Here is a 15,275-nt window from a genome sequence, read left to right on the forward strand (position 1 = left end):
CAACATATAAAATTGCATAAACACCTGTCCCAACCTATATATATATATATATATATAGAGAGAGAGAGAGAGAGAGAGAGAGAGAGAGAGAGATTAATTGTAGTTTTGGGGGTTGGAAGGTGGCTAATAATCTTGAAGACTTGAATATGGCTGATGTTTGTTTCTATGTATGATCGATTTTAGCAATACTAGATCCCTATCTTGTATTCTTGTAGTGCCCTAGGGTAAAGGCCAAAGCCAACTACATCTCAACTACTTCTGTTCAACTGCCCTTTCAGTTCAGAAAAGGAGAATAGAAGACGTGCCTTACCATACATATCGTTATCATCTATGCATGCAAATGCATGCTGTCTGTCTCTCTATCTCTCTCTGATCTCTCTCTCTCTCTCTCTCTCTCTGAAAGTGGGTAAGTCCAACTTCTTCTCACCTTCCACCACCTTAATCTACTTGTTAATTGAAAGCTTTATATATAATCCATTATCCAACATTCTCACTTCTCGATATGCTCTTCTCTCATCATTCTTACTACATTTAAGCATACCTTCCAATTATGGAAGGAGGTCAAGAACATATGAATCCACCTCCAACCTCATCATCAACACCGCCGCTATCATTACCGTTAATCTTGCCGCCGCAAAACCCTTCCTACCAGCTCTTCACACCCTCAGGATTGAACCCTCCTCCTCTTCCTCTTCTACAGCCTCATGATCATCAATCCCTTAACCCTCTAGACATTGACTGGATCAGCCTTCTCTCTGGTCAAGTAGGTCATCATGGGCTAGTCAGTCATGATCAGATTAGTAACTATAGGGCTGTGACGGGTATGGTGGATCTCAGTACAGCCTCTGGCTCCGCTGGTGAGAATACTATTGAAGGTGATGATGATTCGGAACAAAAGGGTTGTAAGAAGAGGAAAGTTGGTGGTTATAAGATGAGGAAAGCGACTCGGCCTAGGTTTGCATTTCAGACTCGGAGCGCTGATGATATTCTTGATGATGGCTACCGTTGGAGAAAATATGGACAGAAAGCCGTCAAGAACAGCTTATATCCCAGGTAATTAATTCTTTAAGTTTTTCTATCAAATACTTATGGCTATAGTTTTCTCTTGAAAAGAAATAAAAGAGAAACAAAAGTACATGAAAATATCATCTAGACTCTAGACTTTGAATAGTTGAATTAGGTAACTAAGCTAGCTAAATTTTAGTAAGTAAAACTGTTAGAGACAGGAAAGATATTGCATAATAATATATATTGTTGCTCAACTCTTTTACATTCTGAAAGAAATGGAATCCAGTTAGATACTTTACTTATTGTTCACAAAACAAAAAAGTTAGAAACATTACTTTAATGAAATATGATAGTTTTCTTCTAGCAAAACATAATTGATCTTCTACTTGTTCAAACAAGCAAGTTGAATACATAATATGTACGTATAGGGAATCTGAAATCCGAAATGGTTAAATATTTACAAGACGAAACAACCATTAAATTAGGCCTAGTAAATCTTATGAAATAGTATATCCAAAAACTCACATCAACTCATAGGGTATATATTGTGACAATTTGAAGCCAAATGTTTAAAACTTTAGTAAGTTGTGTGATCGATCTGTCTTTTTTCGTTGCGTTGAGCATAAAACATATATCATATATAGTCGATCTGATTCTTTCTTTGACATCAAACACGGTCTTATGTAGGAGTTACTATCGCTGCACGCATCACACATGTAATGTGAAAAAGCAGATTCAGAGGCTATCAAAAGACACAAGCATCGTGGTGACAACATATGAAGGAACTCACAATCATCCCTGTGAGAAACTGATGGAAACCCTAACTCCTCTCTTGAGGCAAATGCAATTCCTCTCTAGGTTCTAGTTAAATGTGTATATAGCTCCCTAAGGTTTGCTATATGAACATAATACGTACTGTGATTATGACTTTCTCTTTAACTGTTATAACACGTTGTAACCCCCTCACCAACCAAGATCAAATTTCCAACCTCCTTTCATCTCATTTGTGGCACCAACAAAAGTATACGGCTCTTTACTTTTAAGTTTTATGATATTCAAATGTATGATAGTTCTAAAACTCTCTAATTAACTCACGTCTCTTTTATTTGATGTTGCACTAAAACGGAAAAGAAGATCCCTATGAATTTGTAATTTATAGTGTTCTCTAACCCAAATTCAAAACGCAAGTTTACCTACACATGCATGTTAAAATAATAATTACTATACCAAATTATGAGTGTTCGTAACGATGGCATAAACATTCTTCTCATCGTCTCTATATGGGTGATTCGATTCAGACTTTCAGATTTGCTATATGGACCTCCACTAATTTTTGTAAAAATTTAATTCCTAATTTACCCCTATTGAAAACTAAATAACAAAAAAAATATAGAAAAACACAACCAATTCTGTCTCCATCTTCTTTTCCCTCACACTTTCTCTCACCTGGGTTTCTTATTAGCTATCAAATTATTGGTATGTCTATTGTTATATATTCATAAGCAACACCCAATTGTTAGAATTTAATTATTGATTAGTAATTTGATATATATGTGACTGATAACTCTTCCCCTGCGTTTGCACCGTTCTTGAAAGTTTCAGTCCTAAGAACCAAGCTTCTTATTGAGGTCTATGATCTAGTCCAAGTTTTTCTCTTTATCTCTGCCACCATTCAAATTCGAGGAATTCCCTTCATTTAGACAATTAGTCATTAATCCATTGCAATTGAGTTTTGAAAAAAAATCATATTCCCATTGAACTTCATACCCAAAGCATGAATTAAATATCTAAACTTGGATTCTTGGAATATATTACTATATGTCCTTCCTCCAAACGATTAAACAATAGGCTATAAGGATGTAGCTAAGGCAGCAGATGTAATCGCAGGATATAGCCAGAACCAGAGAAGTGGTGTGGAGGTCGACAAGAATAAAATATATAAAAAAAGTGACCAAACTGGAAGATTAAGGGAGAAATATTGAAGAAGATGTCCAAATAGTAAATGGAGAGGTCTAACTAGAATCACCCTCTCTATATATATTATAAAATAAAATAAAAAAATTGTTTTTGCACCCACAAAAATAGCCATATTCATCACACAAGTATGAAACATAAGATAAATGATCAACAAATGTGTCGAACAAGTTCTTTGAAATATATATATATATATATATAATTTTGTTCTTTAATAAATGAGACGCAAGGCCAATGAGGGTTGGCAAGATTGGAAGGCTTGAGTTTGAGTGGAACCCCACCCAAACTCAAGCCCCAACGATTTAAAAAGTACGTCTTTATTGGTAGGCAAGTGAGTTAACACTTCTGCAGCCACCATCGGAGAACTCGGTGGGGCTCATGGGTCCATCAATTTGCTGACCAACATAAGGGAGAAACATCAGTCTAGAAGGGGCCATCCACAAATGGTTGCGGGTTCTTCAAGTGGGGAAACCTTGGGACCAGCAGGATCTGTTCAATCTCATAATCTGCCTGCGGTCAACTGCTGTATTTGAAGTTAGGCTCTTACATCGCTGACTTTGGTGGTGGTTCAACAAAGCCTTAGTTGGGGAGCAGCCTCTCCCTAAATTTTTTGCCACAAAAATAGTAGTAATAATAATAATAATAGGAAGAAGAGGATAGACTTTGCCAACTATAACACTCAAATCCTTAGTTGGGGAGCAGTCTAGAATTGGAGATGCAGGATGAGGGCTCATCATTTACTTCCATTATTGCTTACATTTTGTTAGGTCGCAAAGATCACTTTCTCTGAGGATTCATTTTACTATTTGCTTCGGAGGATGGTTGATCTTTGTTTGAAATAAAGGTGTGTTATTTTCCTTAAAAGGTGGGTGTACTCGGGGTCACCGGCGGATCTAAGTAGTAGCTTGGGTGGGCTGGAGCCCGTCCGAGATTTTCAGGCTTAAAAAAAAAAATTAGATGTATACTTTAATTTATGTTTAATTGATGTGGGTTTAAATGTTTAATTGATGTGGGTAAGTGGGTTTAATTGATTTCAAAACTTATTAAGGTCGATCAGTGGGTCTTCTTTCTGTTGTGCAATTGTTGTGGGTTTAATTGATTTCAATACTGATCATTTTATCAATTGTTGTGCTATCTCAGTATCTCGGCCAGGAGCTTGGCCTCATTCGAATGCCGAGTAATCAGTTCAAGTTTATAGAGTTAACTTTGCAGATTGGGCTTGAGTTTATTTGCTAGCTATTTCGTCCTATCCATGGCTTTATATTCAAAACAAACTTTTGGGTTGAAATTTTTTTTATGATGTATATTTTTTGTTTATATGTATGTTTGTTCAACGAAGCCCACACGAACTCTCAAATTATCGAAGTCAAACTCCTCTCTGGCTCTCCCATTCTCTCTGTCCATCACAAATTCTCATTCTTCTTGTTCTTCTTCTTCACAAAAATGCCTAAATTACGGACTACATTCAATCTTTGAACACTTGAACTCTCAGGTTCTCATCTCCCCACTCTTGCATTCGCGCACCTGTGCATAATTGTACTAAAAAAAATATGTAGCCCTCCCTATTTTTGAATCCTAGATCCGCCACTGCTCGGGGTGGCCTGGGGCTTGTTCTTGTTATAGAATAGGTGTTTAGGGTTCTCTAAGGAACGATTCTTTCTATCGACCTCATAGAGGTGTTTCGTTTTGTACTGCTTGCTGAATATATATAATGGGCTGACCTCTTTTCATCAAAAAAAAAAAAAAAAAAACTATAACACTCAAATGATTTTCCGTATTAAACTTCATATGAAGATTGGTTAGTAAATAAAACAAAGGATCACAAAATACCACCTTCGATTCACAAACGTGAAAGACCATCTGTCAAATAATTTTGCATTGAATACCAAACGTTAACCATCATTACTAGGTGTGTCAACTTTAGTTTCGTATATTCTTTTTATGACGTTTATCTATAGGGATTTTTTTTTTTTTAGTAAATAATTAGCTAGCCATTAGTAGACATTCGAATCTTACATTTCCTTAAAATTAAACAAAACCATAATGCCAACCGCCAACGGTGTTTGCAAATGTACTCCTATGTTTACGAGATAAGTTAAAAATAATAATGTCAAAATGTCAATTAAATAATAAAATCGTAAATTTTTTTTTTGAAAAGGAATAAAATTGTAATATTAAAAAAAAATCGTAATATTAAAAAAGAGGAAATTGGTTGGTGGAGCGTACGTACATGGAAAGGCTTCATTTGACCTAAAATACAGCCATATCACTCATCATCACTCTCCACCCTTGAGATATGGAAAGAGATCCCATCTCAACCCTAAATAGACAATTCAAAAGCGTCAAAATGATTCCTTAAAAGCCATATATACACACAATCCCGGCCAAAATTTAACAACTAGCTAATTCTCATCGCTAGAGAGCTCTCTATCTCTTGGTTATTTGGTTTGTGCTTTGAAAATGTTGAAGTCGACGGAGGATGTGGAGAAGGAGGTTAATAAGGAGGAGGACAAAACGGAGAGGTCGCTGATGAAAATGGTTAAGTCGACGGAGGAGGTTAAGGAGGAGGCGGATGAGGGTAAGAGGGACAGGTCTTTGATGGGAATGTTTAAATCGAAGGAGGAGGCCAAGAAGGAGGTTGAGGAGGAGGCGAAGGAGGTTAAAACGGAGGAGTCGTTGATAGACAAGGCGAAGAACTATGTGGCAGAGAAGATAGCAAATGTGCCAACGCCAGAGGCAAGTCTGGTCGATGTTGATTTCAAGAAGGTGAGCTTTGATTCTGCCGATTACCTTGCCAAGGTTAACATCAAAAATCCCTATTCACATTCCATCCCCATCTGTGAGATCGATTACACCCTCAAAAGCATTGGCAGGTAATTCATTACTTCATTCAACTCCCTAATGTAATTATTTCCCACATCGATCTGGTTTTGGTTTTGAAGATATATGTAGCATGTGCTGCCATGCTATCATGGTTAGATCTAAAAGGGTTGGTACATCTCTTGCCTTTGATTAGCATATCATTAGCGATACTAGAGAGAAAATGTAAACTTCAAATTTCGGGTATGAGGAGAAATGTTCATCTCCCGCTAGAGCTATATATATGCCCTACGATCCAGTCTTTGTTATTTTGCATAATCCCCATGTCATTTTTCTAGTGTAGACATTTTTTTGAAATGGACATAGCTTGCGTGCCAAACCGAAGTCTAGGCTTTCATGTTTAGGTTGCGGATGAGCGTGTCTTGGATTCTCTACAATACTTGTCCATGTATTTATCTAGATTGTTTTATAATGTAATTATTTCATTCTTAAAAAAAAAAGGGAGAGACCAAAAAACCAAAGTCTAGGGTTTGATTTTTAAGTCAAGGCTTTCAAGAGAAAAACATAGGTCATGTGATTTGGTGAGTCAAATGTGTTGTGTTATATAACACGGCAACTTGTCCAAGAGTTGTTTTTTTTTATTTTTTGAAGGGTGTACAAGAGTTGTTTAGACTTCACGGTCTCCGTTCTAATTGTATAGATGCCCCACTTTATCGATTTGTAGTCGGGCAGTCGGCTTCATTTGTTTGCTGATTAGTTGGTAATGTTTCTTTATATTAATAAATGTGTTCATTATAAATTTGAACTATGTTATCAGAATTAGTTACAGTGATATCTTTTTGGTATCTTCATATATATGTTCATTTTCACATTAGACTTTCAAAGTCTTAAACTGTATATAAAAACCCTCAAATTGGCATGAAATTTCATTCTGTACATTCAAAATCAAATCCTTCAAGCCACGTACAAACATAATGAAGAGATTTTTATCATTTTTTCTTATCTTGGAGGAGAATTAGGGATGCGAACTTGGAACTTCATTCAACGTTGAAGATGACGCCAATAGTTAGTCGATACTGAAAAATGATTTCTAGAATCTAGAATTTCCATCCTAAAATTCGTTGATGTTGTTTCTGATCAATTGCTGTGCAGTGTGATCGCTTCCGGGAGAATTCCAGACCCTGGATCGATAAAGGCAAGCGGTGATACTCAGGTGGATGTACCAGTGAAGGTGCCACACAGTATAATAATGACTTTGGTTAAGGACATCGCTACAGATTGGGACATTGACTATGAGTTGGAACTGGGTCTCATCATTGACCTTCCTGTAATTGGGAACATTACCATACCACTATCCAGGAAAGGTGAGATCAAGCTTCCCACCTTAAAGGAGTTAGTATTTGGAGCAAAGGAGGAGGAGAAGGATTCAAAAGAAAAAGACAACGATTCAAAAGAAAAAGATAAGGATTCAGATAAATAGACTGGTGAGGACTGATCGGTAAAGGAAGTGCTAAAGTCGAACTCTTCGATCTTATGAATGAATCAATGATCGAGTAACTTAAAAATTTTTTATTGTAGGCCAAGAAACCTGATTTCTGGTTTTATAATAATTTCGAAGAAATTGTTATATGTGAACTGTTCATTTTCTTTGACATTCAAGAAAGCAATTTATATGTAGGTTGTACTTTTCCGCCTTATCATTTTTCTCCAGAATTACTTTCTTATTGAATCTTAATTCGTACTTGGTAAAGTAATTAACTAGTCTCTATTAGCCATGTAATCACTCCATAATTTGATTTGTCAATTTCTCTAATTAACTTATAAATTTGGTGCTAATCAGTCTAAACATGTGCCTTATGTGTAACTTTTGTACCATCCTTATTGCTAACATCTTAGTCCATCCTAGTATAGGGTCAAAGAACTCTTAATCCGTTTTTTCCTTTGCCTCCGAGGCTCGGAAAGTGTCCAAAAATGTGTCAATGACTCCATGTTATAACATTTCTGGTCGAAAATTGGCGTGCTTTGAAAATCAAAACTAATTTTGGGCAATTTTCATCACCCAATGTGGGGACTAGATAGTTTCATTAAGGAGCCCAAGATCCAGAATTAACAGTGTCTTTGCATTTTCAATTTCTTTATTTTCCTCAACTTAAAAAAAAGAAATAAGAAAAGAAAGGGAAACAACTCTCCCTACAACCAGGTTGTTTTTCCCAATATATTTAATTGGGCTAAATACTGTTTAGTCCCTGAACTTTTGCTGAAAAAACACTTCAGTCCCTCTCCTTTTAATTTGACACGTTTACTCCTTATTCTTTCAGTTTTACACCCAATAGATCCATTCCGTTACACTCCATTAAATTGTGCCGTTAACTTCCTATTTTAAGGATAAAATTACTATCATAGCCCTGACTTTCTCTTTCTTTAATTTTTTTAATTGTTTTTATTCTTCTCTTTAATTTTTTTAATTATTTTTATTCTTCTCTTTTATTTTTTCTTTCTTTAATTTTTTAATTGTTTTATTCTTCTCTTTTATTTTTTTCTTCGGATTCATACCAATAAAATTACTATTTTTTTTAATTGTTTTTATTCTTCTCTTTAATTTTTTAATTATTTTTATTCTTCTCTTTTGAGGATAAAAATTAGTATTATAGTCCCTCCCATGTTTCTTCTGTTATGACTAATTTTATTGGGTGTTTGGGTGAGCCGGAGAAGAGATTAATTTGTTGCTTGACGCCAATAAAATTAGTCATAACTTTAATACGACTTTTATTAATTTTTTAAATTATTTTTAATCTTCTCTTTTATTTTTTCTTCTGATTCGCATCAATAAAATTACTAATTTTTTTTAGTTGTTTTTATTCTTCTCTTTTATTGGTGCCAATCAAAAGAAAAAATTAAAGAGAAGAATAAAAACAATTAAAAAATTTGTAATTTATTGGTGCTCAGAAGAAAAAATAAAAGAGAAGAATATAAAAAATTAAAAAAATTAATAAAAGTCATATTAAAAGTTATGACTAATTTTATTGGCCTCAAGCAGCAAATTAATTTCTTCTGCGGCTCACCCAAACACCCCATAAAATTAGTCATAATAGAAGAAACAAGGAGTAAACGTGTCAAATTAAAGAGAATAATAAAAACAATTAAAAAAATTAAAGAGAAGAATAAAAACAATTACAAAAATTTAAAGAGAAGAATAAAAACAATTAAAAAAAATTAAAGAAAAGATAAAATAGTAATTTTATTGGTATGAATTAGAAGGAAAAAAAAAAGAATAAAAACAATTAAAAAATTAAAGAAAGAAAAAATAAAAGAGAATAATAAAAACAATTAAAAAAATTAAAGAAAGAGAAAGTCAGGGCTATGATAGTAATTTTATCCTTAAAATAGGAAGTTAACGGCACAATTTAACGGAATGTAACGGAATGGACCTATTGGGTGTAAAACTGAAAAAACAAGGAGTAAACTTTTTTTTTTTTTTGATCAAATAAGAACTTCATTAATAATGAACTGCTTACAACGAGTTTTAGGCAACATCTCTAACCCAGAAATGGCCTCTAGACTTCACACTGGAACTCTATAGTGACTGACTCTAAACTGCCACTACAACTGTATGACAAAGACAAAAGCGCAGGAGCAGTGAATCCTTAACATCTCGTCCAGCCAGTAATAACTCTAAAGCTAGACAACTCACTTGTGTCGACACTAAACTCACCAACCAGAGTCCTCCTGACCAGCATTTGATCGACCAAGCCAACACTCGTTGTGACCTGAACTCAACCAAAGGGATTACCGGACATTCAGACCTGGGACTAAAAAACCAACACCATCACCTCCCTATTGTCAACACCATCCATCCACCACTGCTCCAAAACGCCATCGCCTCCGACCCGATCCCAGACAGGAAGAACCCACTAGAAGGCCAAGGATGATTGTCTATGCCAGACTTTTTCGCCACCTCTACTGACCCAACTCCAGAACAGGAACGACCCCCAAGACTGCGAAAGAGAAGAAAGTCTCTGCCACACTTGTAGTAGTGTCTTCTTATTACCAACAATAAAATAAAACCAAACCCTAAAACCAAACTCTAAAACTCTAGGAACACCGGCCCACCAACAAGGGCCCAACAACAAAACCCAGCCCAACTGCATCTCCGTCTCCCCTACTCCGATCACCGGCCATTTCGCCTGCTCTCCATCTTCCCTGTTTGCGCCAACAAGCACCACCCACCATCAGGTCGCCATTCCTGATCGAACACCAGGACAGATCAAACAGAACCAATCCGGATCTGACTGAACCGAGCAGATCGGAATCGTGCTGCCATTACCACAACACCACCCACCATCATGTCGCTATCCCTGCCACGCCCTGGAGATGCGCTGCCCCTGCACCACAACTCTGTCCCCAGATCAGATCGAATAGACCCCATCCAGATCAGATAGAATTGAACAGATCCAGACCACACCGCCACGAGCACGGTACCACCCAGCAATCTCCAACCTTGCGCCACCAAGCCAATCCGCCGACCAAGTCAGCAAAGGACAAACCACACTCCGGCTGCCGCCTCGATCTCCCCTTCCTCACCTCACGAAACGTCACCGCAATCTCCCCTATTCGAACAAGATGCCGACCGAGGAAACCGGCTCTTACTCCAGACCCACACGGGCCGACAAAGACCCGTCCGACGTCGGCAAAAGGCTCGCCGCCGGACAGGAAGGAATTACGCAGAGTTGCTCACAGAGAGAATTAGGGTTTTCCTCTTTCGCTCCAACAAGGAGAAAACTTGTCAAATTAAAAGGCGAGGGACTGAAGTGTTTTTTCAGCAAAAGTTCAGGGATTAAACAGTATTTAGCCCTATTTAATTCTTTTCCATTTTTTTCTTTTAATGAAATAGAGTTTACTTGTGGCCTTGTGGGTGGTGCTCGTTGGAAAACCTGTTATCGGTTTTTTTTTTTTTTTTTTTTTTTTTTTTTTTTTTTTTTTTCAGACTATAAAATCTTTTTTAAACGTGGTGATAGAAACTCATAAAATTTCAACATTGTGTAATAGTAGTAAGGGTTTTCTTATAGAAAACTTTTGTCCTTCAAAACCGGCTTTGTTTTTTATCTTTTATGCCCAATGTGGGGGAGAATTTAGAGTACCGGCGTGCACTTGCACAAACACAAATGGATGGTTAGAGTACATAAAATACACTTTATGGTTGTTAAAAAAAAACGTTGATTATAAATATCAAGGGTTGAGATCATCTTATAAGTGTTGGGTCACTTGCACCGTCGATGCATAAATGGTGTTAGAGTTGATTTAGGAACTCAAGTAGATATACCAATAATCGGGAATAAATGAAATTGTCGTTGAGTTTTCACTTTCTCTATTTTTTCTAAATATACAAAATTAAGAAAATAAAAAGAAAACAAGAAGTGAACGATTCCTAGGGGTGTAAATGAGCCGAGCCGGAGCGAATACTAGGGTGATCATGTTCGGCTCATTTGTTTTTTATCGAGCTCGAGCCGGGCTAAAGCTTGAATTTTTTTTTCCATGCTTAAGCTCGGCTTGGCTTGAATATTTTTCTTAAGCTCGAGCTAGGCTCGGCTCGGCTTGATTTATTGGACAAGATCAAGCTTAAATAAGGCTCGGCTGGGTTCATTTGACTTTAAATTTAAAAATTAAAAAAGGAAGAAAGAAAATTTAAAATAATAATCCAAAATTTGACGTCTAACCATCACATAAATCCCTTTTGACTTTATTTTAATATATTTTACTTAAAATCTCATATTCTCTTCCAATTGAAAAGGAATGTAATAAAAAGAAATAAAGATTTGAGATCAGAAAAATTATATTTTTATTATGCTATAAATTTTCATGAGTCGAGTTTTAACAAACGTCGAGCTTTAACAAACTCGAGCTACTCATGAGCTAGACGAGCCGAATATATCCTTGTTCAAGCTCGGCTCGTTTTTTTGTCGAGCCTAATATTGAGCTCATACTCGGCTCATTTATCTTACGAACACGAGCCGAACGAGCTAAAATCGAGCCGAATAAGAGCTATATCGAGCCTATTTACAGCCCTAACGATTCCAAACAACCTGGTTATGGGAAGAAGTTGTTCGAGTATTTTTCTTTTCTCTTTTAAAGAAATAAAAAAGTACTAATTTTGTTTTGAGAAGTTTTAAATACACACCCCTAATCACTTAATACACACTCCTTACTCAATACACCTACCATTTAATTTCTCATTCTAACATTTTACTAAATACACAACCCAAATTACCTAAAATATCCTTAAACTTAAAAACCATAAAATACACTATTATTTAACATTTGATTAGTATATATAATTGACCATATTAATTACTTGTGTTAGTTATTGGGAAATCCATAAGGATTCATTATTGTTTCCTTCAAAGTTCAAATAGATGCTTAGAAACAGGTTTTGTATTATTTGAGTTCTCATCCACCAAACACCCTATTGATCAAGTATAAAATTTTGAGTCGAACATTCAACCAAAACTGTATCAGTAGTTTCTCCACAATGGTGGAACTACGAAGTTGTCATTGGATGGTCAAACACATTAAAAATTACAAAGTTTTATATATGTGATGTTTTATATTAGATAATGTTGTAGGGAATCAGAAATGGAGAGGAATTTGCTGTGTATTCTCATTGATAATAGGGGCCTCTTTATATAGAGGATTACAATGCATAGAATCTCAATCATACAAGGAAAGTAATCTTACATCGAATAGGAATCTAGATCCTTCTAATTTAACCCTATTACCACTAGGTCAAGTAACCTAGAGTTTGGGCCAAACACAAATTAGGGTTTACTTGAACACTCCCCCCTTGTGTTGCCCAAACGCGGTGCTTCTCTAGTTGCCTCGTTAAAAACTTTGCCGAGTAACAAAAACCCAGTGGGACAAAAATAACCTCGGTCGAGGGGGAAAAAGAGCACAACACACCCTTCACGTTTCGAGACCATACATGTAGACATCTCCCCCTGATGTCTGCATCTCCCCCTGATGACTGCATCTCCCCCTGATGACTACGGTCATGGGAGTTCGGATAACTTCCGCAAACATCGTTTCTCGAAAGTGGAATTTAGGCAATGACTTAGTGAGCAAGTCTGCCATACTAACCTCAGATTGAACCTAGTTCACTTTGATCTTGAGGAGAGTCTGTTGTTGCTGATTATCCTTGGTGTTGTCGCTTTTGATGTAGCCTTTGCTTCAAACCAAGCAGCATTATCTTATATGCTCGTAGGCTCATCTGTGGTAGACTTCAAACCACAATTGTTCGAACATGCGTAACTATGGATCCAATCCATATACATTCACGAATCACTTCGTGAAGAGTAATAATCTCTACATTGTTCGAAGATATAGCGACTAGGGTCTGCTATGTAGACCTCCAAGATATCACGGTCTTTACCCATGGTGAACACTTAACCAGTTTGGGAATGACCTTTGTGTGGGTCAGAGACATACCCAACATCAGCAAAACCTTCCAAAACACATGTCGTTGTGGGATGGGGATAGAGGACGCAGGCCAGTGTTGGCGATGTTCCTGGTGTGTGATGGGTCTGAATCCATCATCTCTCTGTAGGGATAAAGCATGCCCATATCAGTCGTACATCTAGTATCGAAAGATATCTTTTACACCAATCCAATGGCGTCGCATTGGCGCAGAGCTATACCTTAGCTAACAAGTTCATGGCAAATGAGATGTCCGGTCTTGTGCATTGAACTAAGTACAATAATGCGCCTATTGTACTAAGTAAGGCACTCCTGCCTCTAGCACATCTTCGTCATCATCCTTTGGACGAAGAGGATCCTTTTCAGAATCAAGACTACGGACGATCATGGGGGTGCTTGAAGGTTTGACCTTGTCAAAATGCCTAAGCATCTATCAACACAATGCTCAAGTTCCAAACCGAGACATAATCGTGTTCTCCCAAAATCCTTCATCTCAAACTCGGATTTCTAGTGTTCAGCGATTTCCCTTAACTCTTTAAGGGCTTCTAATGAAGATCATGTCCAACATGAACCGCGATAGAATCCGAAACTTGTTATGGAAAACGCGTGGGCATATCCCTTCCCAATCAAGTAGTCATCTTAGTGAGCGTTTTAACCTCTTTGTAAAACGCGCCCCGTGGTCTAGAGCCACTTGACTTGGGTAAATGAAGTTCACCATGAACCTTCATGTACATTCCGTATCTAGATCCCCATAGAGATACGTAGTGACCACATTTGTAAGCTGCATGTTCAGTTATTCGGAAACTACCAAACTGACAAGGTAGTGGAGTGTAGTGACATCCATTACGAGAGAGTATGTCTCATCGTAGTCGATTCCAGGGCGTTTTGTGAGAACCCTTGCGCCATAAGGCGAGATTGCCATCTCTTTTTCTCATCACGCTTTCTAACGAAGACCCATTAGTCAATAGGTTTTATGTCAGGAGGTGTTGGCATTACTGGCTCGAAAACCTTCCTCTTCGTTGGAGAATCCATCTTAACCTGGATCGCATCTTTCCATTTAGGCCAAATCTCTCTACGTTGGCATTTACTCATCAACGGAGCGTGGTTCGATATCATCTGACTCAACAAACTCATGCGCATGTGCAACTACATCATCATTATGGTGGAGTTTCTATCCCACGTCTCATGTACACTAGTGTAAGTTTCATAGAGCTCTATATTCTCAGGAATAGGTTCTAACGTTGAGGCGTCCCCCAAAGATAACCATAACCCGGAAGATACTCATGAGACAGATTTTGAGTGTCGATGATCAAAGGATTGGAGTGTGCCAAAGTATCCTTCGAAACCCACGGGCCTCCCATGCATCCTAGCTGGGGCCATGGCCTGTAACGCCAGAGTGCCACTTTCTATGGCGTTGGCGCCATGCCTACCTCTGTGTAGGGTGGCGCTACGTCCTCTCGTAAGGACGTCCATCCTTGCAGGCATGTTTGCAGCATATTTGTGTAATCTCGTCACTTTAACAGGGATCGAGATGAGACATAGTGGGGACAGACTACGACAATTCCTATCGTTCCTGTTGAACATTCGTGTTCTTATCTCCCCCTAACGACGGGAAGACTGTCTCATCAAAGTGACATCCGCAAATCTAGCGGTAAGGAGATCACCTAGCAAGGGCATTAAGTGGAGGACGATTGTTGGAGTCTCAAATCCAACTGAGTTGCCCATTTGTCTGTAAGGACCCATCATAGAGCGTTGTGGCTGCGCAATTGGCACATAAATGGCTCACTCAAATACGCGTAAGTACGATACTTGTACCCAGTCACTAGCTGTAACGCAGAGGTACATTGAGTGGCGGTGGGTCGTAGATGAATTAGCATTGCTGCATGCGATATTGCATCACCCCAAGCGGATAAGGAGATTGGGGCGCATTTCCAATGTCCTGACTACCATCGTAGTCGTTTCTGCGAGACCATTTGGGTGTATACATGAGAATATGATGTCCAACA

General features: G+C 37.6%; 2 protein-coding genes across 2 annotated transcripts; both read left to right on the top strand.

Moving 5' to 3' along the window:
- Positions 1-461: 461 nt before the first annotated feature.
- On the top strand, positions 462-2,058 carry LOC133717740 (probable WRKY transcription factor 24). The gene is made up of 2 exons (XM_062144459.1): positions 462-1,053; positions 1,696-2,058. The coding sequence occupies exons 1-2, from the start codon at positions 551-553 to the stop codon at positions 1,871-1,873; spliced, it is 681 nt and encodes a 226-aa protein (XP_062000443.1). The 5' UTR covers positions 462-550; the 3' UTR covers positions 1,874-2,058.
- Positions 2,059-5,352: 3,294 nt separating this feature from the next.
- On the top strand, positions 5,353-7,531 carry LOC133717547 (desiccation protectant protein Lea14 homolog). Its single transcript, XM_062144266.1, has 2 exons — positions 5,353-5,855; positions 6,955-7,531. Exons 1-2 carry the CDS (start codon positions 5,443-5,445, stop codon positions 7,280-7,282), a joined length of 741 nt encoding a protein of 246 aa, XP_062000250.1. The 5' UTR covers positions 5,353-5,442; the 3' UTR covers positions 7,283-7,531.
- The last annotated feature ends 7,744 nt before the right edge of the window (positions 7,532-15,275 follow it).

Source organism: Rosa rugosa, chromosome 6, assembly GCF_958449725.1.
Source record: "Rosa rugosa chromosome 6, drRosRugo1.1, whole genome shotgun sequence".
In the NCBI taxonomy this organism is placed as follows: domain Eukaryota; kingdom Viridiplantae; phylum Streptophyta; class Magnoliopsida; order Rosales; family Rosaceae; genus Rosa; species Rosa rugosa.

Bases quoted from the DNA above. Each gene is read 5' to 3' on its own strand.
- LOC133717740 (XM_062144459.1), top strand. From the start codon at position 551: ATGGAAGGAGGTCAAGAACATATGAATCCACCTCCAACCTCATCATCA. The intron at 1,054-1,695 runs GTAATTAATTCT...GGTCTTATGTAG, and splicing joins AAGAACAGCTTATATCCCAG to GAGTTACTATCGCTGCACGC.
- LOC133717547 (XM_062144266.1), top strand. From the start codon at position 5,443: ATGTTGAAGTCGACGGAGGATGTGGAGAAGGAGGTTAATAAGGAGGAG. The intron at 5,856-6,954 runs GTAATTCATTAC...ATTGCTGTGCAG, and splicing joins ACCCTCAAAAGCATTGGCAG to TGTGATCGCTTCCGGGAGAA.